This window comes from Chelonia mydas, chromosome 27 (assembly GCF_015237465.2).
Source record: "Chelonia mydas isolate rCheMyd1 chromosome 27, rCheMyd1.pri.v2, whole genome shotgun sequence".
Classification (NCBI taxonomy): Eukaryota; Metazoa; Chordata; order Testudines; family Cheloniidae; genus Chelonia; species Chelonia mydas.
The window spans coordinates 15,429,473-15,453,175 of NC_057860.1; the positions used below are offsets into that span (position 1 = coordinate 15,429,473).

Genomic DNA, 23,703 nt, shown 5'->3' on the forward strand with positions numbered 1-23,703 from the left:
CATATAGCCAAGAAGGGCAAGAATGCTGACCTAAGGCCAGAGGGGTGGGGGCTGCAGGGGTCGCTATGTCCCCCTGTTTGTGTCTGCCTAGTTACATGTTCCTGATGTGCTGGAGATCCTGCAGTGCAAGGTGCTGGGAAGATGTGTGTTGTTATTTACAGCTATGGCCACACGGCCTCCCGTGTGTGTGATCTGAGCTGGGAGTGGGCCTTGGAGTGGAAATAGAGCGTTAGATAGCCTGCTGCCATGCCAGGACTGGCAGAAATGGTGTGAACCCTCTGCACAGAGCTGGGGCCTTCTGTGAGCACCAGCCGAGGAAAACGAGCCGAGCACCCTCCCCGCACAAAGCGGAGGCTGAGGGTGCTCAGCTAGTGGGCTTGTTCGCCATATGCCTGGGAGCTGGGATTCTTCTGGTGCAGGGGGAGCGTTCTCAGCAGGCTCTGCAATCTGTGGGCTGGCTTTGCGCCTTGTGCTTGGCATCCAGCACTTCAGCGAGCTGGCTGGAGCCGTTGCCTTGCTCTGTAAAGGACGTTCTTGGCAGGACTCCACGATGCACTGCAGCATCTGTGGGTTCTGGAGGAAGAGGTTTTTACAGCAAATCCTCTGGGTAGAGTGTGAGGCTCAAAGATTCAGACCCCTCAGCAGCTTTCTGTGCTGCATAAGCTGGGGCTGGTGGGGGCCTCCTGCCCAGCCTGCTGGGGCTCTGGATCCATATTCGCTGTCCCAGCTTGGAACATGCTAGTGTTGGCCGGAGGGTCCTGTGCTCCGAGTCTCATCACTCAGAACAGCTGAGAAGCAGCAAACTGAGATTAGCATTGTTTTGTTGTAAAGGCAACAGCACATTGCAGTCCCTTGCCCAACAGGAGACTCCCTGGCCGAGTCACAACCCCCAGCATGGTGCTGCTAAGGGAGAGGAGCTAGTCACCTCTGAATTTCAGACGCTTTGTTTTATTTTTGACAGTGACTTTGGTGACTCAGTCTAGTTTTCTCTCTTTAATCATGGACAGATGTCCATCAATCTTATTTCCTGCAGACCTGGATCCGAAAGGAAGCATGTCCTAGGCAGTCCTGGCAGGCTGGCTCCACGGACCCATGAGCCCGTGCACACCTTGGAAAGCGCTAAACCGTAGGTCTCCAGGGCGTCTCGCTGGAATCCTTGAAAGGCATAGAGTGGTCAGCGAGCCAGAGTCGATGTTGGGGGGACCAGGGCCTTTGATTGTCAAAGTGTTGGCTGCAGAAATTCTAAAATGGCCCCTCAGGCGAATTTGAAAGTCATTTCCCTGGAAGACCATTGGAAAGCCTGGGTCTTAGGGAGATGTGAAACCAAGCCTTCCTCCGCCTCCAAACCCCTCTGGCTTTGGGGCCCCTAGGGCAGGCAGAGACTGCTCCAGCCTTTGCTGTTCATGGCTGGAACAGACTCTGGAAAGCAGGCAGGTTTCTGGACCAGCCAGGAGTGACATGAGTGTGACTTCAACCTCTGCTTCTGTGCCTCTCCCAAGCTCCTGAGTTGGAAGCAGTCTGTCAGGGGGTGCAAAGGCCATTCTGGCCTGGAGCCTCCTCCCCATCAGCGGGAGGCCCCTGCTGCCCTGGCAGCCCCTGAACAGCGAGCACATGCTCACGCGGTGGGAGAAGCTGCTGAAGTGTGTGTGTGTGTGTGTGTGTGAGAGACTCAGGAGGGTAGTGACGCTGGTGGTGCAGAGACTAAATCAAGGGCCGTGCTCCATTAGTCAGCAGCCCCGCAGGATGCGCTGCAGGAAATGGCATGTTGCTAGGATACAGTTGGCTGTAGCAATGACTGTGCTCAGAGGAGCCGAAATCTCCTGCACAAAAGGGAAAGTTGCCCAGACTGGAAGAGAGGAGGAGGCATCCAGAGACCTTTCTTTAAAACTTGAACTCTAACAAGAGGGTGTGTGGGGCAGGGTGTCGGGGGAGGGGGGGCAAGGATGGGGGGGCCTCCTGCCCCGGGGGGGGGGGGCGCGAGGGTGCAGTCCTGCCCACGCAGGGGGATAAAGGCTCTATACAGACTCTGTCCAGGCTCCTTTCTGAGCACGCAGAGATCTGTGCTGGGTCCCATGTCCGTTAGCTGGGTCCCAGTGCAGCCGGGAGGGCCCCGTGACCGGTTCCGATAGCAGAACCCGTGTCTATCATTGCCCAGACTGTAACAGAGCTCAAGCTGCCCAACTGGCTTTGGAAGAGGGGCCTGGAAACCGGCTGCCTAGCGGAGCTCAGCCCTGCGGAGTTCTGGCCACCTTAACCAGCAGCCTCCGATTCTGTGGGAGTGGGGTCCGCTCTATGCTCCGGGGACAGCTGGGAAGGGGAGGGATGGCTGGTGCCAGACCTGCCAGCCACAGACAAGGTGATTCGGGCCTAAGGTTGGGTCGGGACTCTCCAGATGGATCCGCAGGGTGCAGCGTTCCAGGGGCTCCTTCAGCTGCTCTCTCAGCCTGCTGGCTGCTGCCTCCACAGACCAGACCAGAGTGTTCCCACGGGGAACCCCAGGGGCGGGCCAGGCTGTCGGGCAGTTATGGCAGGTGGGAGCACAGGCAGCTGGCTTGCCCTGCAACTGGGGTGCTGGCTGGGCATCCTCTCGCTTCTAGTGCGATGTGCAGGGGGCTCTCTCATGCAGGCTGGTGGTGACTCTCCCTCTTGGGCCTGGAGCCTTAACTGGCCCAGACTGGAGCATCTGAGTCCGATCGCTCAAAAGCAGGTGCCCTGTGCTGGAGCTGTCGTAGGCTGGGGCCACCCTCGTTTTGCAGTGAGTCTGAACTTCTCCAGTCCCCAGGAGTCCTGAGTGCTCAGCACTTCTGGAAAATCCAGCTCAAGGCGTTTTGGGCTCCCAGAATGGGAGACCCCTCCCCAAATGGGGATCGCTCTGGGAGAGATGTGACCCTAATGAACGGCGGACATCTGAGATTAACAGATGCACTGTGGAGCTGTCAGGAGCTGCTCCCTCATGTCCTATCCCTGCGGCTTTGGCTCTGGGTACGACATGCCTGGTAAAGCGTTGATTGATTCGTACAGTTTGCAGTGTTCCTGTGGCTGTGTTGGTCCCAGGCTTGAGAGAGACAAGGTGGGCGAGGAAAGCACGTCTCTTTAACTAGCGGAAGTTGGTCCAATAAAACTTGTTACCTCACCCACCTCGTCTCTGCAGTGAGTGGTGGGCTGATTCCTGTCTGGCTCCCCATCCCCAGCCCTCTAGGTTTCCCGAACGCTCGCTGGGCTGTTGGCTTGTGGATCCGCACTATCAGACCCGTGATCTGTTGACCTCCTCTCCATGGTTCGGGGGATTCTAACATGCAGCCCATGACTCTGCTGTGTTTCAGTACCAGGCCTCGGCATTCAGCACTCCACCAGCGAGCAGATGGCAGCCATGCACAGCACCTGTGGGGCTGGTCTTAGGGTTCTGGCATGGCCCTTGGCTGGGCAGAGTTGATGTGTCCTTCTCTGTGATAGTGGGAGGGCTCTGTGAGATTAGCACATGTGCTCCGTTAGGATTCCCCTAAAGCCCATTGAGCCCTGATGGTGCCGGGGGGCTGCCTGCTCTGCCGTGGAATGGGGAGATCAGAGTGTTCTCCCTCTCTGGAGCTGAACCGGGAATCAATAGGGCTCTGTGCTCAGCTTGTCCGCGCAGATGAGGAAACCCTGCTTCAAGTGGCTTATTTCCCCCTCCCGCCATGGAGGAGAAGGATATTTCAATGGGAGACCGTTTGGGTCAGGGCCTTGTCCTCTTATCTGCCAAGCTCCCAGTTGGTGCTATGCGTCCCAGCTTGTGTGGCAGAGCCTTCTCTTAGCCAGCGACGGGGGAGGAGAGCTAGATTCTCATGACTAGAAACTCCAGCAGAGAATTAGCCTATTCTCCTCTCGCCCTTCCGGAAATGTGAACTGTCATCATCCATAATTCATCAGACGCTGCGCTCCATCAAGGGGCCATTTGACACCCGGCCTGGGTGCTCAGACTCCCTCCCTTGCAGTGGGAAAGTGCCGGCCAAGAGTATTCCCAAGGGGCTGCCGACAGGAAGCGTGTCCTGTTTCCGCACCCTCGGGGTGGGGGATTCTTTTGGCAAAAGAGGGAAAAAGAATAGTGAATTCAACAAGGACTCGGGTGTCTGTGCTTCCCCGTTTCATAAATGAACAGCTGCTGCTCATCCCTCCCGGAAGCTTAAGCCATTGTAAAGCCAAATATAAAACTGTAACAGTGGTTTTAAGTAGCAGTGAGCTGATTGCTCCATTACTGTTTACTGAGGCATTTACAATCGCACACAGAATGCACTTCAAATAAAAACGTGATGGGATGCTGACTTTAACGGCTGACATTTGCATTTGAGGGCTGGCTGGGTGGGAAGCAGTGCAGGCACCCTGCCAGCTCCGCCAGAAACCCTGCGGAATCCAGAGTCGGAGTTCCTCTATTTGTGGCCCAGTCTCCAAAAACGGGCCGTTTTTATGTACCAAAAAAGGGAATCTGGCTGACTGACGATTTTATGTTTTCCTCCAGGTCATTGATAAAAATGTTAAATAGGGCAAAGCCAAGAACAGATCCCTGCAGGATCCCACTAGAAACACAGGTTTCAGAGTAACAGCCGTGTTAGTCTGTATTCGTAAAAAGAAAAGGAGTACTTGTGGCACCTTAGAGACTAACCAGTTTATTTGAGCATGAGCTTTCGTGAGCTACAGCTCACTTCATCGGATGCATAGCATCCGATGAAGTGAGCTGTAGCTCACGAAAGCTCATGCTCAAATAAACTGGTTAGTCTCTAAGGTGCCACTAGAAACACACCTGCTCAGTGATGATTCCCTGTTTATAGTTACATTTTCAGATCTATCCGTTAGCTGGCTTTTAATCCATTTAATGGGCCATGTTAATTTTATATCATTCTAGTTTTTAATCAGAATGTCGGGTGGTACCAAGTCAAACACCTTACAGGAATTTTAGTATATTGCATCAACACAATCACCTTTATCAACCAAACTTGTAATCTCATACAAAAAATATCAGATTAGTTTGACAGGTTCTGTTGTCCATAAACCCAGACCGAGTGGCATTAATTACATTACCTGGGCAGTTCTGTAGCAACATCACTACCAGCTGTGCCTGGAATGAACAGTTTGGCACCTGGGAGAGCGAACAGGTCTACCTGCCTGGCTTGCCCTCACCAGGCTCCAGGAATAACTGACAGCCTCGCTCCTGTCTAGCACAATCCAGGGGTGTGGAGCATGTCTCCACTAACGGCTCACCTCCCTCTCTCTGTTGCAGGCTCAGCATATTATGACAACGTCCGCCCCTTGGCCTACCCTGATTCGGACGCCGTGCTCATCTGCTTTGACATCAGCCGCCCAGAGACGCTGGACAGTGTACTCAAGAAGGTCAGTGTCTGGTGCTCTGTCATGGCCACTGTCCCGTGAAGCAGGCTGTGTCCCTACAGCCCAGGGTGCCACTCTGGGAATTTGTAGCCCAAGGCCTGTGGAAATGGGGTCAGGGCATTGCCATGGGCCAGGTGAATGCCCCGTCGACCCTCTAGATCCGACTGTGTGTCCTGGCCATCGTCTAACACCCAGCTCAGAATGGTGTCGGGCTCTCTGCTCACAGGGACGGGGCCCTGAGTGGTGGGGCGAGATGGCCTGTGCACACTTGCTCACCTGGTGCGCTTTCCCCCTCCCCCAGGGTGCTCACACTGCCTGGGAAAGGACCAGCTCTTTCCTGGAGTGAGGCTCTTGATACCTGAGCCCTTCTGGAGGGGCCAGTCCCCTGCCGTGAGCCAGGTCAGAGGCCACTTTTCTCATCCCTACCCTTGACAGCGGCTGCTGCCTCCCCTGACATGGGCTGCAGCAGAAAGTGACACATTTCAAACTGAAAGGCGCCCATATGAACACTGCAGCTCCTGGATGGCTGGAGAAGGGAGTGTGTGCGTAGGAGTGGGGTGGCTTGGTGGGTGTTCTGTTTTTAATGGAGCCCTCGGAAAGCACTGTGCATCTCAAAGGCCTGGTTAGCACCCCCAGCAGCCGGTGTGCTAGGAATTAGCTCACGAGAGTCGAGAAGTGGGCCTGGTGCCTATTTTCTTGTGACTGGAGAGTTTATTAGCTGGCTCAGTCCCCCTCAGGTCAGCATATGCACCGTGGAGAGGGCGGCAGTCAACTCCCCACAGACTGACAACAGAAATAACCAGCTGTGCCACTGAATCTCAGACCTGTCTGAGAATAAGATGAATTGGCATGAGGGTGTTGGCCAAGCAGGGAGGCAGAGGGCCACGGTTAGTCCATGGGCAGTTGGACGCTGCCTGCCACAGGCCACTGGCAGCATAAATCTGAGCTGACCGGTCAAGCTTCTCCACTAGCAGCTAGAGGTTTGTCTAGTGAAAGTTTAGCACCTTCAGCAAAGCCGTTCTGTGTGGCTGGTAATAGTATGTCAGATCTTTAGAGCTACCCAGGGATAACAGATTTTGGGTAGAACTTCAGCAGACCTGCATGCACTATGTGGTACAGAGATGGGAAGCTACCAGGGACAACCTGCAGCACTGCAAGGAACGGTGCCGGGGAAGCACTTCCCTCTGAGTTAGCACTGAGTGACCCAACGTCCCAGAATTTTGCCTATGGGTATCATGCTGTCGGAGCAGCCTCCTTTCTGGTGAGCTGCAAAACCCACATCTGTGACCTGATAGCACTTCCTGTTACCCTAGCATCCTGGCCAAACTCGGATGGGCCATTACATTCCCTTGGCTGAGATTCCTCCTGCAGTTTCCTGCAGTTCTCACTGCGGTGCACCATTGCTGTGCTCTGTGAAATAGCTGCTCTATCCCTCTCCAGAGGGGCGCCATGGCTGATATCTGCTTTGAAAAGCACTTTGGAGTCCCATGGAGCGAAAGGCCCTGCAGAAATCTAGGAGATCACTATTGTTGCTCCTGCTAACAAGCCCCACGTTACTGGACTGGCCCAGACACTGGCTTCTGAATAAGTCACGTTGTGGTGTCTGGCCTGGTGACCCCCACAAAGTTTTGCCAACTGCTGAGCTGAAGCAAATGCCTCTTGTTCAGCTGTTCCTGCTGATAGGGAGCACTGGGAGGTGGGGCTGGGACTGCAAGATCCTGGCAAAGGGGACAAAGACCCTTAACAACTCGCTCAGTGTTTGAATCCAAAGCAGCTCCCTAGATCTGGCTCTCGCTGTTTAGAGGGCGGCAGGCTGCATGTGGACGGTAAGGAGACTCATTGCGCAGTTTAAGGATCTGCAGAATAATAGCAACAGCAAATCATTTCTACCTTAATGAGCAAGGAACCCACTAATTATCCTGAGCCGGCATTTATTTATGGCCCTGTTTGCATACACTTCTGTGCTGTTAAATGCAAGATGTTCCCTGCACAGCCTTCCCAGATGCCTCAAATACTATTAGGCAATGTCTTTTTGATATGACAACTTAAAATAAACCCTAAAACACCAGGGATTTCTTAAGTACCTCTGAGTAGATGCCTTGTTTCCTTTGGCGCAGGTTTTGCAGCCTTCAGAGGTGAGGAGAATGCCTAAGACACCATGAAGTGGAAATAGGGTTTAGCTTTTGATATCAAATTAGTAAGGATAATAAAGCTGCCTAATAAAGCCCTGGGCCAAGATGCTAATTCAGCAGAGGAATCTTTTTACTATCACAGCCCGTCTGATGCCTAGGATGCAAAACCTGAACGAGCATTTGATTCGTGGAGCCCTAGTTTATATAAACAGCATGTCACACTGAGGGGGAAGGAGCCACCTGAGAGAATCCAAACAAACAGCTTGCTAGTATATACAGCCTGGGCTTTCATGGTGCAGTGCCTTAATCCTGACAGGTCTTGGTAGTGCAGCCCTGTGTCTGGGACCCACGGCAAACTCCAGTCCCAGTGTCCCTCTCCAGCATCTGCCTCATGCAGATTAACTTCTGCCTGGTTACAGACAGAATCAGGCCCCTCTCTCTCCAGTGTAGGGGACTGTCCTTTTGGGGCTGCAGTAGTTTGGAGCCTAGTTCGGGTGGCCCTGCTGCTCCACCTTCTCCAGGATCGGGATCTCTATCCCCTGGATGAATGCTGATGTTTGCGTTCAAGCTACAAAGGAACTTTAGGCACCTGCCATCCGAAGCCTCTGAGTCATGGCAACTGGCAGTGATATCCGAGACCGTGGAATCTCCCGTGAGCTGTGCAATCAGCTGCTGGTGCAGTGGAATTGCTGAGCAGCACAGAAGCTGCCTGTGTCCCTGGCCACAGGTGTGGACAGTCTGTGGGGAAGCAAACACGGAGGCCCACCCTCCTGGTGGAATAGATGGTGTTTCTCTAAATCCAGCTGTGGCTGCTCTGCCCTGATGTTTGCAGAATGAAACCGGTGCTATTCTGAGCCATGTATTTTTCCATCAGACCGTGGGCACCAGGTCGTCTTTTAATTGCCTGGAATATTTTCCCTTCGGCTCCTCTAGTAGGATATTGCTAGTTCTGAGTGAAGGCTGGATGAGTTGAGATGCTGGGAGTTTCTGCTCACTGTCTGGCAGCACCTCCCAGCACTGAGCACCGTAGCCAGGTAGCTGACTCCAGATCACAGCAAGGGCGACCTAGACAAATCTTCTTTGGGGAGGGGTGGAGGGCGGAGAGGTCACGGGATGGTTTTATTTTCTGCTGCAGCCACTGAGCTGCATGCTGGAGCTTCAGAAGCTGCCAGTTAGAGCAGAGGAAATGGCTGTTTGATGCCCTAGCCTGTTCCTTCCAGGGCTCCCAGTTCCTAAGGCCACTGGCCATGGCTGTGTTCTGAAGCCTGAGAGGCAAACCAATTCTGTGTTTGCTGTGCAAATAGCTCCCTGCTGACTGGGGTGTCTTGGAAACAGTTGTGCAGAGGGCTCAGCTGGGGCACCCTTTGAAGTGCCAGATCTGTGCACCAGACTGTGTGGTCATTACTTTTCCTTAGTTAAGCCCAGAAGTGGCTTCCTGGGGGCCCACAGTGGGGGATAGGAGCTTAGGCTTAGCAGGTCTGCAAGGCACATCTGGAACAAGTGAGCAGAAAGCCCCCTATTCAAGAGACACTCTGCTAATTCCCTGCCTGTGACCATCAATAACGTGCCCTAGTGAGCTAATCGCCCTTCGAACAGCTGTGCCCCCAGCTTGGAAAGGGCATCTGCACTGGAGGGCTTTGCAGCTTTTTCCAGCCTCATCCCATTAAAGCCTCATGTTAGATTCAAAAGGCAACTGTCCCTGTGTTTTCCCATCCTGGCCTCCAGGTACCCAGCCACTCCCAGCATGTGCGCTGGCTGAGTTTTGTAATGGGATACGGCAAAGTCCCCTCTGGCGTGTCTAGCTTCAGCGAATCCAGGTGCGATCTTGCATACCCCTTTCCCCCCCACCCCTGTGTCTCATGGACCCCGGGCTTCTTTGACATCAGTCCCCCTGATTTGGGGTTGCTGGGGCTCCTGCCCTGGCAGGGTAAATCCATGTCAGCAGTATCTGGTTAGGGACGCCTGTTCTGAAGCGAGCGCCCATGCAAACTCGTGGGGCGGGGGCAGCATGAGCCAGGGCCCTGGCGTGCAGCCTGGAGAAGGCCGAGGCCTCTCCCTCACTGGGAGCCCAATGCCGGTCCGTAAATCGCAGGCTGGCTGACACTGAGCCGAGCCAGGGAGCTGAGAGTGAGGGTGGAGCTGGCGGTTCAGAGAGATTTTTCCCTGAGGGAAGCTTGCCTGGGCTGGGGGCCAGCTGCCGCTAACTGAAGGCCAGGGTGGGCAGGGGGAAAAACGGGGCCTGTCAGCTGCAGCTGCCTGGAGTCTCTGGGGAGCCCCCTGCCAGCCGGCTGCAGGTAACCTGCTGAAAGCAGCGCCCCACCCCTGTGGAGCACGGCTCCAGCGACGGGGCCTTGGGATTCTTGTCACTGAAAAAGGGACTCAGCCAGTGGAAAGAGCTCCGTTCTGTGCTGACTGGGCCAGGTGGGGTCCTCGGATACACTGCCTGCCAGCCAGCATGGAGCACTGTGTTCTGGTGGAAGGGGGAGGGCACGGATGGGGAGCCAGGACTCCTGGGTTCTCTCCCCAGCTTGGAGAGGGGAGTAGGTCCTAGTGGGTTAGAGCGGGCGAGGCGGACAGGGAGCCAGGACTCCTGTGTTCTCTCCCCAGCTCTGGGCAGGGAGTGGAGCTGGAAGACGTGTCCGACATACAGTACTATTACGATTGCCCTTGCCTGCTTTCCTGAGGTGCCCCCATTAGGCTCCCCCCTGCTGGCAGCAAGGGGCTGTGCCCAAAGGGCTAGAGTCTGCTAATGCCCCTTGCTGGCTCCTGCTGCGCCCTGGGCGGCTGTCTTGCTGCCAGGATGCAGGTGGCGGGGGAGAGCCCTAGCCCCTCTCGGGGAGAGCCCTAGCCCCTCTCGGGGAGAGCCCTAGCCCCTCTCGGTGAGAGCCCTGCGAGCTGCCACTAAACCCTGCCCCGTGTTGCTCTCTCCCGCAGTGGCAAGGGGAGACCCAGGAGTTCTGCCCCAACGCGAAGATCGTGCTGGTTGGCTGCAAGCTGGACATGCGGACAGATCTGAACACCCTCCGGGAGCTCTCCAAGCAGCGCCTCATCCCCGTCACACACGAGCAGGTGAGCTTCTCCAGGAGACTCCAGGGGGTGGGGTATGCCCCAAGTCCTGCTAGCTACAGGAAGCCCTGCTGGTGGACGGGAGCTGGGCTGCATGCCCTCCATGGTGCTGGGACCAGCAGCCAGGCCTCTCTCTGCCTGCTCCGGAGCTGGTGTGGCCCAGGCTCGATGGAGCAGGCAGCTCCGGCTCGCAGACGCTCTTCTCTCTGCCCTCAGTGCGAGCTGGGTATATTCTTAGCCCTCTCGCTGAATATTCAGGTTGCGGGCGCCTCCCAGGAGCCGTTACTCTGCATACAGGCGTTCGTTCGTTTCTGGTTCGCACCTAGCAGCTAAAATTACTTTCCTAGAAGGTGATGAAGACACTTGATCTCGCCTATAGAGTGGGTGGTAATGGCAGCGGGCGTGGGGCTGCTCTGAGGTGGGAGGGCTCCCTGGGCTCCAGCAGGAAGCTCTTTCTCCACTTGGTGACCAGGGTGACTTGCCGGGCTGGCTGCTGCAGACTAGGTGGAGTGAAAGCCCCAGGCCAGCATTCAGTGACTGCAGTTGGGGGCAGAGCCCTAGTGCTGAGTGTCGTTTATCTGAGCAGATCATGGCCCGTTGGAGGCTGTTACTGCTTTTCATCATGAGACCTCAGCTTGGAGCAAGCTGTGAGTAAGACAGAGGATGCTGCTGTCTGTGGGTTCATCTGGCACCAGGGTTGGGCTTCATTCCGTCCTGCTGCATTAGACCACCCCTCCAAGGAAGCCACTGCTCAATTACCCTGAGACTGGCCCTTAGGTTGGGTGCCCCAGTGCAAGCCACATGATGATCCATTCGCTGTCAGATGGGTGAACACATCCCTGAGTGTGGCACGTTCCCCCAGAGCATGCAGGAGTTGCGATCACAGATGGATTCAGTCCTGCCTTCTGCTGCTTTGGCACATGCTGCCCGGTACCCAATAACCTCTCCAGGGCACTGATGCCAATTCCGCCAGATGCATGGGAATTGCCGCACAGTCTTTGATGGGGGGCGAGGGGGGTAGTTTTACCTGCCAGATTTCAAGGGAGTGAACGGGGGTGAAAGCTCCAAAGGAGAAATTCACCCTGTCCAGGGGGCCAGTGCAAGGCCCACTCAAGCTGAAGCCCTTTCCAATCTGTTTAATCAAATTGATGCAAACTGGCGCATGGCGTGGACGCATGTTTTGGTGCAAGAGCAGTTTTATTTCAGTTTGTCTTAAACCAGTTCTTAACTGATGTAAACTAATCTGAAGTTAACGTGGTTTAAACTGAAGTCAGCACATCCACACGGTGGTTTGCACGGTTTAACATCCTGCCTTTGGTTAAATGGCAAAACGGTGTGCAGCCGAGGCCTGAGACAGCAGCGCTTTGCCCCTGGGTGCTCAGCCTCATCTCTTTGGCATTGCTGGGGGCTAAGGGGGGAGACACATGTTGCCCCGGCTGCATCCGTCACCCAGCTGCAGCCTCCTGGCATCCCCTTTAGAACTGTCAGGCTGTCCTTGCTTCCTGTGGGCTGAAACCTGTTCTCTGTTTATGGCACCATGGCGTCAGCTTGCAGGGGAGGGATAAATGATGCTGTGGTCTTGCTTGTTCAAGGTTGCGCACTGGGACAAGGGGATGATTTCCCCTCCAGGTTCACTACTAGGGTGTCGGTGCAGGTCGGGCAGCTGAGATGGTGTCACAAACATGCGTTGGAGACACAGAGCTCACAAGTCCTCCCATTGCCTCTTCTAGGTGCCAGGGCTGCAGTCATTTAAGGAGCAGGTGTCTGGCTGAGTGATGAGCAAATTCCCACTTTTAGGCAGTGTGGGTTCAGGATCCACTATCCAGAAATGGAGGGGAGGGATTCCATCTGCCATGGGACCTGTGTGGGGTTAAGGCACTGGCCTGGGGAGCTCTTGGTTCAACATGTGACCTTGGGAAAAGTCTCTACATCTCTCTGGGCCTCAGTTCCTTGCCTGTAAAATGGGGACAATAATCCAGCCTTTGTCTGTCTATTTGACAGGCCAGGGATGGTCTCAGTGTATACACAGCACCCAGCACAATGGGACCCCAATCTCCAATAATTCACGGTAATAATGTGCCAATCACAAGAGAAGGGTCTAATAGATGGGAAGCTGCCTAGGCAGCCAGTGCCTGGTAACTCTGGGGCCCTTGCACCAGGACAAGCTGGGAGCAAACGGTAGGAGAAAAGAAAGAAGCTGTTCTGTGGGGTAAATGTTCTTGTAGTTAGAAGCAGGTGATGAGACCCAACCCCCCTGTTCTCTCACTGCCCATTGGGAGTTGGTGCCATTTATCTCAATTATCTAACCGCGGTGAGCACGGCAGTTACTGTCCCTCGTCTCCCCACAATGGCTGAGCGGCTCTAACTTCTGCCAGGAGCACAAAAAGGCCTGCCTCTCTCCCTTGCTGGTGTCTCTGTGGGTAACGTGGTCCCAGCCCTACTGCTTCTTCAGGCTGGCCTGTGGAAATGGTACAGCCCTGCATGAGCTCCTGGAGCCCTGCCGGAGCGCGAGCATCCAGCGTGGCAGAGCTCCGGCATGTGGAGCTGTCAGAGGCAGGGGTGGTTGAGTCAAGCCATTACGTGTTCTTAATCCCAGGCCATGCTGCCTGCCCAGGGGCTGGGAATGTGAAGAACCTGTAATCGAATGCCTAGTTCGGGGGAGGATATGCACCCCAGCCCTCTCGTGCCTCGGACGCCAAGCGAGAGTCGGGAGGAAAGGCCGCCTTGCCCTCCTGCCATCTGAGAACGGGCCCTCCTGCCTGTCACAGGCTGATTCTGCCCACAGCTGGGATATTAGTGAACCGGCACCTGACACCAGCGTTCCTGGCACTGCCATCCCATTGGCACCTACAGTGCCGGCTGCTCAGGAGGCTTGTCTGCACCCAGCGCTCTCACTGTTAGGAGAGGGGATGAATTAACGTTGTGTGAGAGCAGCTTCCCGCTGAGCTGTACTTCCTGCAGCTGCCAGCACACGCAGGCTGATGCCGTGTGAACGGATGCTGCCAGTGGCTGCCATGCAAACGCTTCTCTCCCTTCCCCAACTCCTAGGGCAGCACGCTGGCACGGCAGGTGGGGGCAGTGGCCTACGTGGAATGCTCCTCCAAGGTCTCTGAGAACAGCGTGCGGGATGTCTTCCACGTAACCACGCTGGCCTCCGTGAACAGGATGCACAAGAATCTCAAGCGCAGCAACTCCAAGCGGGGACTGAAGCGGGCGTCTCAGATGCCCAGCAGGACGGACTTGTTGAGTGACACAGAGATCAGAAAAGACCGAGCCAAGAGCTGCTCCATCATGTGACAAATGGGCTGTAAATAGTGTGTGTGTGCGTGTGTGTGGTGTTCGTTTTGTACAGTAACGGGCCTAGACAAAGGCGCCAGCCTGCCTTCCTAAGGCTTTTCTTTTAGTCTCTCTAGGTCTGAGAGACGCTAGCTGCAAATCAGGGGCATGTGTCACCCCCCCCCACCATGGAGACTTCTGGATTGGCTGTTGCTGTGCTGACTGCTTGGGGTAAAGGAACCACTCAGCAGAGGAATATTCAGGTGCTGGAAAGTCTGTGCTGAAGTGAAAGGAAAAAAAAAAGCGTGTGTGAGAATCTCCTGTACACACGTCTCCCTGAGTATGTGCGGCTACCGACACACACAGTGCGCACGGGGACGGGTGGTGGGGTCTGGAATGGAGGCCGGGGAAGTGGGGGGAACTGTCAGTGACAGTGTTCCTGGGCCGAAGAAATAATATCCCAATAACCTTTTAGGACTAAAAGCAGCAGGTGAGTCAGTGGTGCCCAGCTCGTGACTCACCGCTGGAAGGGACTGGCTCCGGCTGTAAGGCAGGGTCACCGTAGGAAGGAGGAGATCTGGGGCAGTGAGCTGGGAGGGGAAGGCTCCCTGGGGTGGACTATAACCCAGTGGAGTTTTTAGTCAGCCCCTAGTGGAGGACAGATAATTTTGCCCCTTCTGAGACATTTGAATTACATCAAACTCTGTTTAAATGGCTGTGATCTACCCATGGGGAGACCTGGCCCCAGAGGAGAGGTCAGTCTCAGGCGATGCACCCTGTGAACAGTGGTTCCCTTTAGCAAGCAGGTGCTATTTGGAAGAATGTGTAGAGCAGCTGATAGCCGGGTCAGTAACCGTATTGCTCCCTGCCATGGGCAGCTGCACCCTGAAGCATGCAGCATCCGACAAAGCAATCCACAATAACTAACCAAATCCTGTTCTCCAGCCCTTCCCAGCTGCAGATCATGTTGCATGGTGCCCGTGTTTATTTGGTTTGAATCCTCGCCCCCCCCTGCCTCCCATCTCCACTATACCAGTGGGAGGGATGGAACATCCTATCTTGCTAGCCCCCTGTAATCGGCCTGCTACTACCACCTCTCATGGCTTCTAATGTCCTCTAATGCCTTTGACTACAAGCTTAACTTTGACTTGATGTCACACAGACACTTTAAGGGAAAACACCAACCTCATTGCCTGGGCCCATCTGTGTTGATGGGCTGCAGGAATCTAATAAACAATGTCATTGGAAAACAGAAGGTGCTCGGCTGTGTTTCTTTTTAACGAATGCAGCAGAACTGGGCCCCTACCCCTCAAAATGGGTTCATCATCTCGTTCCTGGTGGCATCACTGCGGGTCACACACACACAGGCCTGGCACAGGTGAGAGAAGCAGCATGTTAGGCTGCACGCAATCACCCTGGCAGCTCGATACTTGTCTAAGTCGACATGCATTCCGTCCTATGTCTCTAAACCATTCACTAGGTTTGCAGCGTGCTCCTCCGCCCTGTTAGCACTGGGCCAATGCAGGCCAGTGTGGGCTGCCCCAGGCTTCGCTGTAGCGCCCTTGGCAAGTGGCAATAATGACTGGCTCCTGATTTCAGGGGCAGCCAGTCTTGTTTTGAAGCAATGGGGAATCCACCTCTGCCCTCAGTAGTGTGGCCCAATGGTTAATCACCCGCCTTATTTCTAACAGGAATTTTCCTGGGTGCCAGATTCTAGCCCTTGGGTCTCGTTCTGCTGTCCTCCACGAGATTAAAGCGCTGGCTAGTACCTGGTATCGGCTCCCTACGGAGGTACTTAGACACTGTTATCACGGCACCTCGCAAGCTTTTTGATAAACAGAATACGCTTTTTGCAGTCTCTCACTATCAGGCTTTTCCTCCAGCCCCTCAATCATTGTGGCTCTGTTTAGCACCCACTCCAATTTTTCAACAGCCTTTTTAATATGTGGACACTGGAACTGTATAAATTAGCCCAGAATTGGGCTCACCAATGCTGCACACAGAGGTAAAACTGCTTACCCGCTCCGCTGTTTATACATCCCAACATCTCATTAGTCCTTTGTGCCACAGCATCACACTGGGAGCTTGTGCTGAGTCACTTGTCCACCTTGACCCATAAATCATTTTCAGCATCACTGCTTTCCAGGCTCTAGCTTTGCATTTGGCTGGAGTAACATGCATTTCATCTGAACAGGCCCAAGTTACTAAGCTTTGGGTCACCCACCAATTTTATCAGCAGCAATTTTTTATAATTACTTCCAGCTCATTGCTGAAAACGTTTAATAGCATCAAACCTAGCACTGATCCCTGCTCTGCTCTGATAGAAACTCGCCCATTTGACACCAGTTCCCCACTGCTGGCTACTTTTTGAGGTCTGTCAGTTAGCCAGCAATTAATCAATTTCACACGTGCTTTCCTGGTAGCGTATAGTGCTAATTTTTTAATCAGAATGTCATGGTACTAAATCAAACACCTTATAAAAGTCTGAGTGTATTACATCTACGCAGTTTGCTTTGTGCTGGATTCTCCATCACTGGAAATTTTAAAGTCAAGATTAGAGGTTTTTCTAAAATATATTCTCTAGTTCAAGCACAACTATTGGACTTGAAGCAGGAATTAATACAGGGAAGTCTCATGGCCTATGTTATGCAAGAGGTCAAATGAGAATAGATGATCACATTGGTCCCGTCTGACCTTAGAGTCTATGAACCTTATCAGCCAAACTTGCTATCTCATCAAAGAATGACCGATTTTCCATTAAATCATGTTGACTGGCATTAATTATATTCCTGTCCTTTAACTCTATAGTAATTGAATTCCTTATTAGCTTTTCCATTATTTTGCCTAGGATTAATGGCAAATCCAATGTTAAGCATCCTACAGTTACCTGACTCATCCTGCTTGCCCTTTTTAAATAGTGTTGCAACATTAGCACTTTTCCAGTCTTCTGGCATTTCTCTAGTGTTACGCAATTTATTAAAAATTAACATTAGCAGGCTAGAGTCCTCCTCAGCCAGCTCTTTTAGGACTCTTGGGTACATGTCATCTGGGCCTGATGATTTAAAAATATTTATCCCTAGCTGATGTTGTCTAACATCCTTTCTTAGTTACTAATGGGCTGCTATCCTCATGTGATGTGAGTACATCATCCTGCTTCTTTCAAAATACACATGAGATATTTACTGAACATTTCTGCCTTTTCTGCAGCATTATTAATAATTTTGCCATCTCTAGCTAGTAATGGGCCTATACCATTGCTAAGATTTCTTTTGTTCCTAATATACTTTAAAAACTCTATCTTACTGTCCTTAGCCCTGTCAGCCATGGATTTCTTTTTCTTGATGTCTTTAGCTTCCCATATAAATTGCCTACGTAACTTCTAATTTGTATTGCTTGCAATCCACTGCCCCTTTTTCCATGGTGTTATATGTTGCTTTTCAATTTCTAATTGCTGCCTTCATGTCACCATTGAACCAGGATGGGCTTTCAGCCAAAGTTGCTCTCTTTTTCGATTGTGGAATTGTGGCTTTTTGGCCATCTCATACATTTTTTTTTTTTTAAGAACTCCCAACTTTCATTCATGTTTTTGTCATAATTTTCTTGGCTTTGGGAAGTTAGCTCTTCTGAAGCACCAAATGTCTATATTATTGGTTGGGACTCTTTTTTTGTCCATATTGAATGCACTCAGATCACATTTCCCAGTCCCTAGGCAACCAGCAACTTCCCGTCAAGTGAGTGATTCATAAAGCCACTAGCTGTTGTTCTCTAACACACTGTTATGAACACAACCTGGAAATAAATCTCGGTTCCTGGGCATTGTATGAACACAAGTTGTACTAAGTATCTTGTATAACAAAGGATTTAAAAGCCATGATAATCCTCAATGGCATGTTCTCACCTAGGAAGGGCTGGTCACACCCATCTCAGGTAAACATAGATGGGCAACAAAAACCTTTAGGCAACTTCTGCATGAGGAGGGAGAGAAAACCCTGGTTTACAGAGTGGGGGGCATATAAGATAGTGAATGGGCTGTAGAACACAGAGCAGGCTCTCCTAACCATCCTCTCTCAGTACAGAGGAGCCAGGGGATAGTCAGTGAAATTAAAAGGCAACTCATTTAAAAGTGACCAGAGGTTGCACAATGAGTGGGTGACAATGTCAGAAGCAGAACTCCCAGTGCCCAGGTCTAGCTGTTGCCCCCTGACCCTCAGGCACCTGCAGTAGACTCAGCACTCTTCGCTTTCCCTTCAGTTAATGAGAAAATGCAGAATCTGGATTGTGCTGTGGCTGGCGCAGAGCCATTAATCTATCAGAAAGAGGCGTGAGCACTATCCGGCAGGTCCCCAAGTGACTGGCGATCCTTTCCCATTGTCTCAGGTCACTGGTGCAGAAAGACAACTTGGCCCTTAGCGGTGCTGGCACTTAGCGTAGCTGTGACCTTCGTGTCCTGCTGGTGTGTGTTTTATAAAAAAAGTAACTTTCCAGGCTCTTGCTGCTTAACTGGCCCTCGGGGAAGGAGCGTGACTGACAGAGGGACATTCATCCCAGAAGCTTTGGGTGGGAGAGTGCAAGAAAATACCAGTATTAAGGGCCAGTGAGGCAGTCTCCACGACCATTTATCAGCAAGCAGCTGAGCTGGCTCCCCAGAAGGGGAAGCAAAGAGATGTTAAAGCCCTCCAAGGGGAGGCCTCTGGTGTCCTCGCTAATTCTCAGCAGCAGGCGCCAGGCTCCCTGCCTGAGGGAATGACTCTTCCACTGCAGGTGATCAGCTGCATGAGGACAGTGGGGTTCAGCATGGCTAGCACTGGCAGCTAAGGAAGCAATTTCCAGGATGATGGAGCTGGGGTGTGCACGGATCATCAGCCTGGGTCACGTGTCTGCTGCTGGGGTGTGCCACTTTTGGTACCCCTGCATTTGGGGGGCTCCCATGGCACCTGCATGTGTGGGGTGCCCATGACACCTGCATGATGAAGGAGAGAATGAGCTGCATGCATGCTTGGAGACTTGGACGTGTTTGTGGAGGGGAAGAGAGGCCTGTGACCTGCCTGCACAGGGCAGGGCTCCCCAGCATGTGGCCATTGAACTGCTGCTCAGCCAAGGAGGGTGGGATTTACTTTGTCTCCATGCAGCAGCCTCCCTGTTTCTCACACCCCTTTAATTTGCAGTGAGGCGTTGGGCTGAACATGAACAATGAACCCCAGGCCCCCTGGGCAAGGGGTGCAGCGGCACCAGCCCCTCTTACTTACAGCACCTGCCTGCTCCCAGAGGAATGCCACAGCCCCACGTCATGCTGGCAGACATCCAGTGCCACCCCCCAGCTGCACAATCCTGCTAGGTGCTGTGCCCTCCTCCAAGGTGCTATCCATGCGCAGCCCGCACTGCTGCCCAGCCATGCACCTACTGCATCATCTGTGAGCTTAAGAGGGGACAAGGTGGCTCTGCTCCCAGCAGGACTGTGTGCTCGGGTTTTGCCAGCTGAATGAATGCGCTGTCGCTCTATTGCTGGGTTATGGTGCAGCCAGCTCCATTGGGCCTTGCCTCTCCTGATGCAGCAGGATGTTTACCGGTGGCATTTGCTTCTGGCAACAGCAGGAACTAGGTCTTATTCTTTCCAGCAGCAACCTACTGACCCCCCACCCTCCTGCAGCTTGTGTCCAGTGCGAGCATCAGGTGACTCATTCTTGGCTGGAGTTTCTCCCTTGTTGGCCCCTGACATGGTCTGGCAGCTAAACCTAGGAGTTTGCCACTAATGAGTTAATTAATTTGATCTTTAATACTTCATAAAATGTTGTGTCTTTATTAATATTGAAGAGTTTATGACAAATTAAAATTTAGGGCCCAGCCCTGGGTGCATTGGCTGCATTTCCCCCATGCAGAAGCTCAACTGCAAGCTCTGTTCTGTGTTTGTACAGCGCCTAGCACAACGGGGCCCTGGTCCATGACTGGGGCTCCTGGCTGCTACGGCTGAGAAGGCACGTTCCCTGCTAAGAAGTCAGGCCGCTGGGAAAAAGCTCTGACTAGGACAGGTGAAGCAGACGGATACTGCAGCCGAATGGGGCTGGGAGGGCGTGTTTCTTCCCAAGACCTGGTTCAGCTCACAGAGCCATCTGGGTGAATCTAATCCGAACTGGCAGTTCCAACTGACCTCTGAGCTGGGGTGAGATTCCCAGAAGGTCACACAGACTTTTCCCTGAACTTGTTTTCTTAATGGTTTTTCTCAGTGAGGCAGTAACTGTCTTCCCAGCACAAACCCACTTCCCTCCCAGGCCTGCCCCACCGTGAGAGACAGCAGCAAACGCGCTGGACAGCGCAGAAGCAATCTGCGTGGGCGAGGAACGACCGGGCTGTCTGGTTTGACGGCCAGACCTCTGCAATTCTGCAGCACCGGGGGTCAGAGGGCAGGGGCCGCAGCCACAGAACTAGAGTCAAAGTGACATTCATTAAGGGCTCCCCCCCGGACGTATTGAAAGCGCAGAGAGGTGGGCTGGGTCACATCTGACAAACAGAGCTTTGGAGATTAGAAGAAGGCAGGGGAAGGTCTGATCTCTGTGAGTCAGCGGTGGGGCTGGGCGGGCGGCGGGGAGCAGGGGCAGGGAGGGCCATGGCAATAGTCAGGCCTTTTGAGCAGCTGTTTCTTTTTAGCATCACTGGGGCTGGAAGGGCAGAGGGGCCTGCTGACAGCCTGGCAGGCAGCTCGCCCTCCACAGCCACCTTCCTTCACAGAGTGCATCGTGCCCAGAAGGGGGTGAGTTTAGCTGCACCCCAAGGGCTTGACCGGCAAGAGGGAATTTGTCTTGGAGCCTGGGCCATCCGTTAACTCCTTCAGTGCCAGTGTCGACTGCACAGCAGCCAGGACACCGTCTCCAAACCCGGAAGGCCAAGGTGAAGCAAGTACCTGACATACCAGGTACATTAGGCAGGGCTGAAGGGGTTAATAATGCAGCCACTTCAGGGTGAAACTCCATGCGCCCGGTCAGCCATTGCACAAGGATCCTCCGTACTACTGCTGGGAGAGCAGACCGCTCCTGCAAGCTCTAAGGGGGTGCGGGCTGAGTGACGCCCGCTCTGCCTGTGGAACGGGGAGCAGACGCAGGTGGACTGGCCACATTGGCAATGGAGTTTTTCTGGCACTATTGGCCACGTTGCCTGGGAGGAAAGAATTGGCCTGTGACTGGCGGGACAAGCTTTGGGGGAGCCCTTCTGCTGTAGGTCCAGGTGGCCATGCAGTGCTGCCAAAGCCAGAGAGACTGGGAGCGGTTGGCTGAGCGAGCCCTGTGACTAAAGAGCAAGGGAATGAAATCCCTTTATGGCAGCTGGAACCCACAACACCTTCTCCCCTGCAAGGTCACAAAAAAAGCATAAACCAAGGAATGGTGAAACCCCCAAACCCCCTCCTCTCCCACCCCTTCATGGAGGCTCAGCTGAGTCACATGGCCCACAAGCAACCTGCAGACACCAGGGCAAAAGCAGGACAGCTGTCTGTTGTGCAAACCCCCAAACAAGCTGGCTTTAGTTGCAATTAAAAACCAGGTGTGCACGGCTTGGGAACTCAGAGAGACACCCCTAAACTGCTAAGCAAATCAAATGACAATGTAACTCCACCCACTCTAATCTCCAAAATCAGCACTGCCCTGCTCTGCCATCTCCCCTCACCAGGAAATTAGTCTGGAACACCACAGAGAAGCTGTATTTATAGGGCTTAGCTCCACCTCCTCGAAAGCAAACTCAGTGTGACATGTACTTGGCATGCTCGGTACTGTCCACAGGTCCTTAAACAGCAGAAAGCAGGGAAGTTGCTGGCCTGGTTTCATGAAACTTCCGGGACCTTTTATTGGATAGTTTTGCAAAACTTTTTGGAGTTTCCTGAAACTATTTCTCCCATTGCTGAAAAGGGAGGGAACTGTAATTTCTATACCTGTCTCCCTTTGCAGTGTTGTTCTAACTAACTGGAAGCCTGTGGTACGAAAACAACAACCAGTCTGCACTGAAAGTGATTTGTGACCAGTTGCTTCTAGGACAGCTGGAAAAGGACTAAAGTGAAAAGCATGTAACAGCTAGAAAACATGCCTCCCATCTGAGCCCAATGGGACCCAAATCTCAGCTGCTGGGAGTCCTGTTTTGAAATCCACAGCCTGTGACATCTGGGTGGGTTCTAAACCTGCTAAAGTGATCAACCCTTCGTTCCGCATAATAAATAGGGCCTGTATGGGGAGCTCGCTTCAGTCCTCTCATTCCAGCATGCAGCTTAATATTCTGGCACTCACTTCTCCACCAGCCTGCTTGACTATAAAGAGTCTCAGAACTCACACAATGGTTCATTTAGCCAGGCTTTTCAAAGGAACCTCCCTCTCTCTCTAAACAGGAATAAATAAAGGACATAAAACAGGAAGCAAAATTAAGAGAAGCAGAGAAAGGAAAAAAAGCAAACCAAACCTCAAACATCTGATGGAGGGAAGGAGAGAGACAGACACTACAGACCATATGAAACGCGGTCTTACTCCTCCAAACAATGCCAGCTGCCTGCCTCAAGAGATGTAGGATGTTTTACATAAGAAACAGTGTCAGGGAAAAACAGAAGGGGAGAGCGCTTCTTTCACAGAGGAGCAGCTCCAAGGCACCCCTTGGCGTTAATGCCAGATAAATTTAGAACAAATAAAAGACAACAATACGTCCACGCACAACAGGTAACAGGCAGCCTGTGGCGTCCCCAGCCCAGGGTCAAGAAGTCAAGCTCTCTGGCTGCATTTTAACAAGCACCAGATGATTTTATGACCAGTGATGACATGATACAATAACAACAAGCGGGGCTTAGATGCCTCATTGATGGGTGTATGGGATGGACAGACAGATGCAGACCTGCAGACGCGCTCATGTTCTAGATCAGTGTTTCCCAAACTTGGGACGCCGATTGTTCAGGGAAAACCCCTGGCGGGCCGGGCCGGTTTGTTTACCTGCCGTGTCCGCAGATTCGGCCAATCGCGGCTCCCACTGGTCGCGGTTCGCCGCTGCAGGCCAATGGGGGCTGCGGGAAGCAGTGCGGGCCGAGGGACATGCCGGCTGCTGCTTTCGGCAGCCCCCATTGGCCTGGAGCGGCGAACTGCGGCCAGTGGGAGCCGCGATCGGCCGAACCTGTGGGCACCACAGGTAAACAAACCAGCCCGGCCCGCCAGGGGCTTTCCCTGCACAAGCGGTGTCCCAAATTTGGGAAACACTGATCTAGATTATAGGCTGCATTTCTGCAAGCACCGGCTGGGATTTTTTTCCCTCTTTGCAAATTTGGCGAGGTGCAGGATGCTGCACAACCCAAAATCTGATGGATCCTACATCCACCCTACCCTGGGCCACCCAGCACAGAACCTCATTCCCTGGGGTGGGGCCAGGCGCTCTAGCCAGTGGCTGCCGTGCGCTGTGCAGTTACTTCGGGACTTGCCTGAGGTCACACAGCAGGGCAGTGGCAGAGGTGGGTATTGGACCTGGGTCCCCTGGGCCAGGCTGCCTGCCAGGGCAAAGCACCCACACAGAAGTTACAACCCTGAGAAACAGTGCGCTAGACCGCAAGGAAACACTCCCCGGAAAGGGAAAGGCGTGATCTCCTCTGCAGCCTGCCCCAGGAGAGGGGTCCCCAGAGGCTCCCCAGAAATATCCCAAAAATCTGCCTGGTGCTCTCAGCAAAGGAGTTGGGTAAGGGAAAAACAAAACCAAGCAGACGGGATCAATGGAACCAACACTTGAAAGAGGCTGCAGCTGAGGGAGACACAAAGTCGCTAATTAGGGCTTGCGGAAAAATTAATGCGCAAAGCAGCAAGTGCAGGTGTCCCTCCTCAAAAGCATTTCACAAGATGGGATATGGTGAGCAGCGACCCAGCCCACT

The 23,703-nt window shown here is 53.3% G+C and overlaps 1 protein-coding gene across 1 annotated transcript in view; it reads left to right on the forward strand.

Annotated features, from left to right (window-relative positions):
• The window catches only part of RND2 (Rho family GTPase 2), a 29,197-nt gene extending 14,110 nt beyond the window's left edge, over positions 1–15,087 (forward strand). Inside the window, exons 3-5 of the mRNA XM_037887086.2 lie at positions 5,252–5,361; positions 10,425–10,559; positions 13,605–15,087. Coding sequence (XP_037743014.1) covers positions 5,252–5,361; positions 10,425–10,559; positions 13,605–13,853 — 494 coding nt within the window. The 3' untranslated portion in view covers positions 13,854–15,087. The remainder of the gene's footprint in view (positions 1–5,251; positions 5,362–10,424; positions 10,560–13,604) is intronic.
• Positions 15,088–23,703: the final 8,616 nt, after the last annotated feature.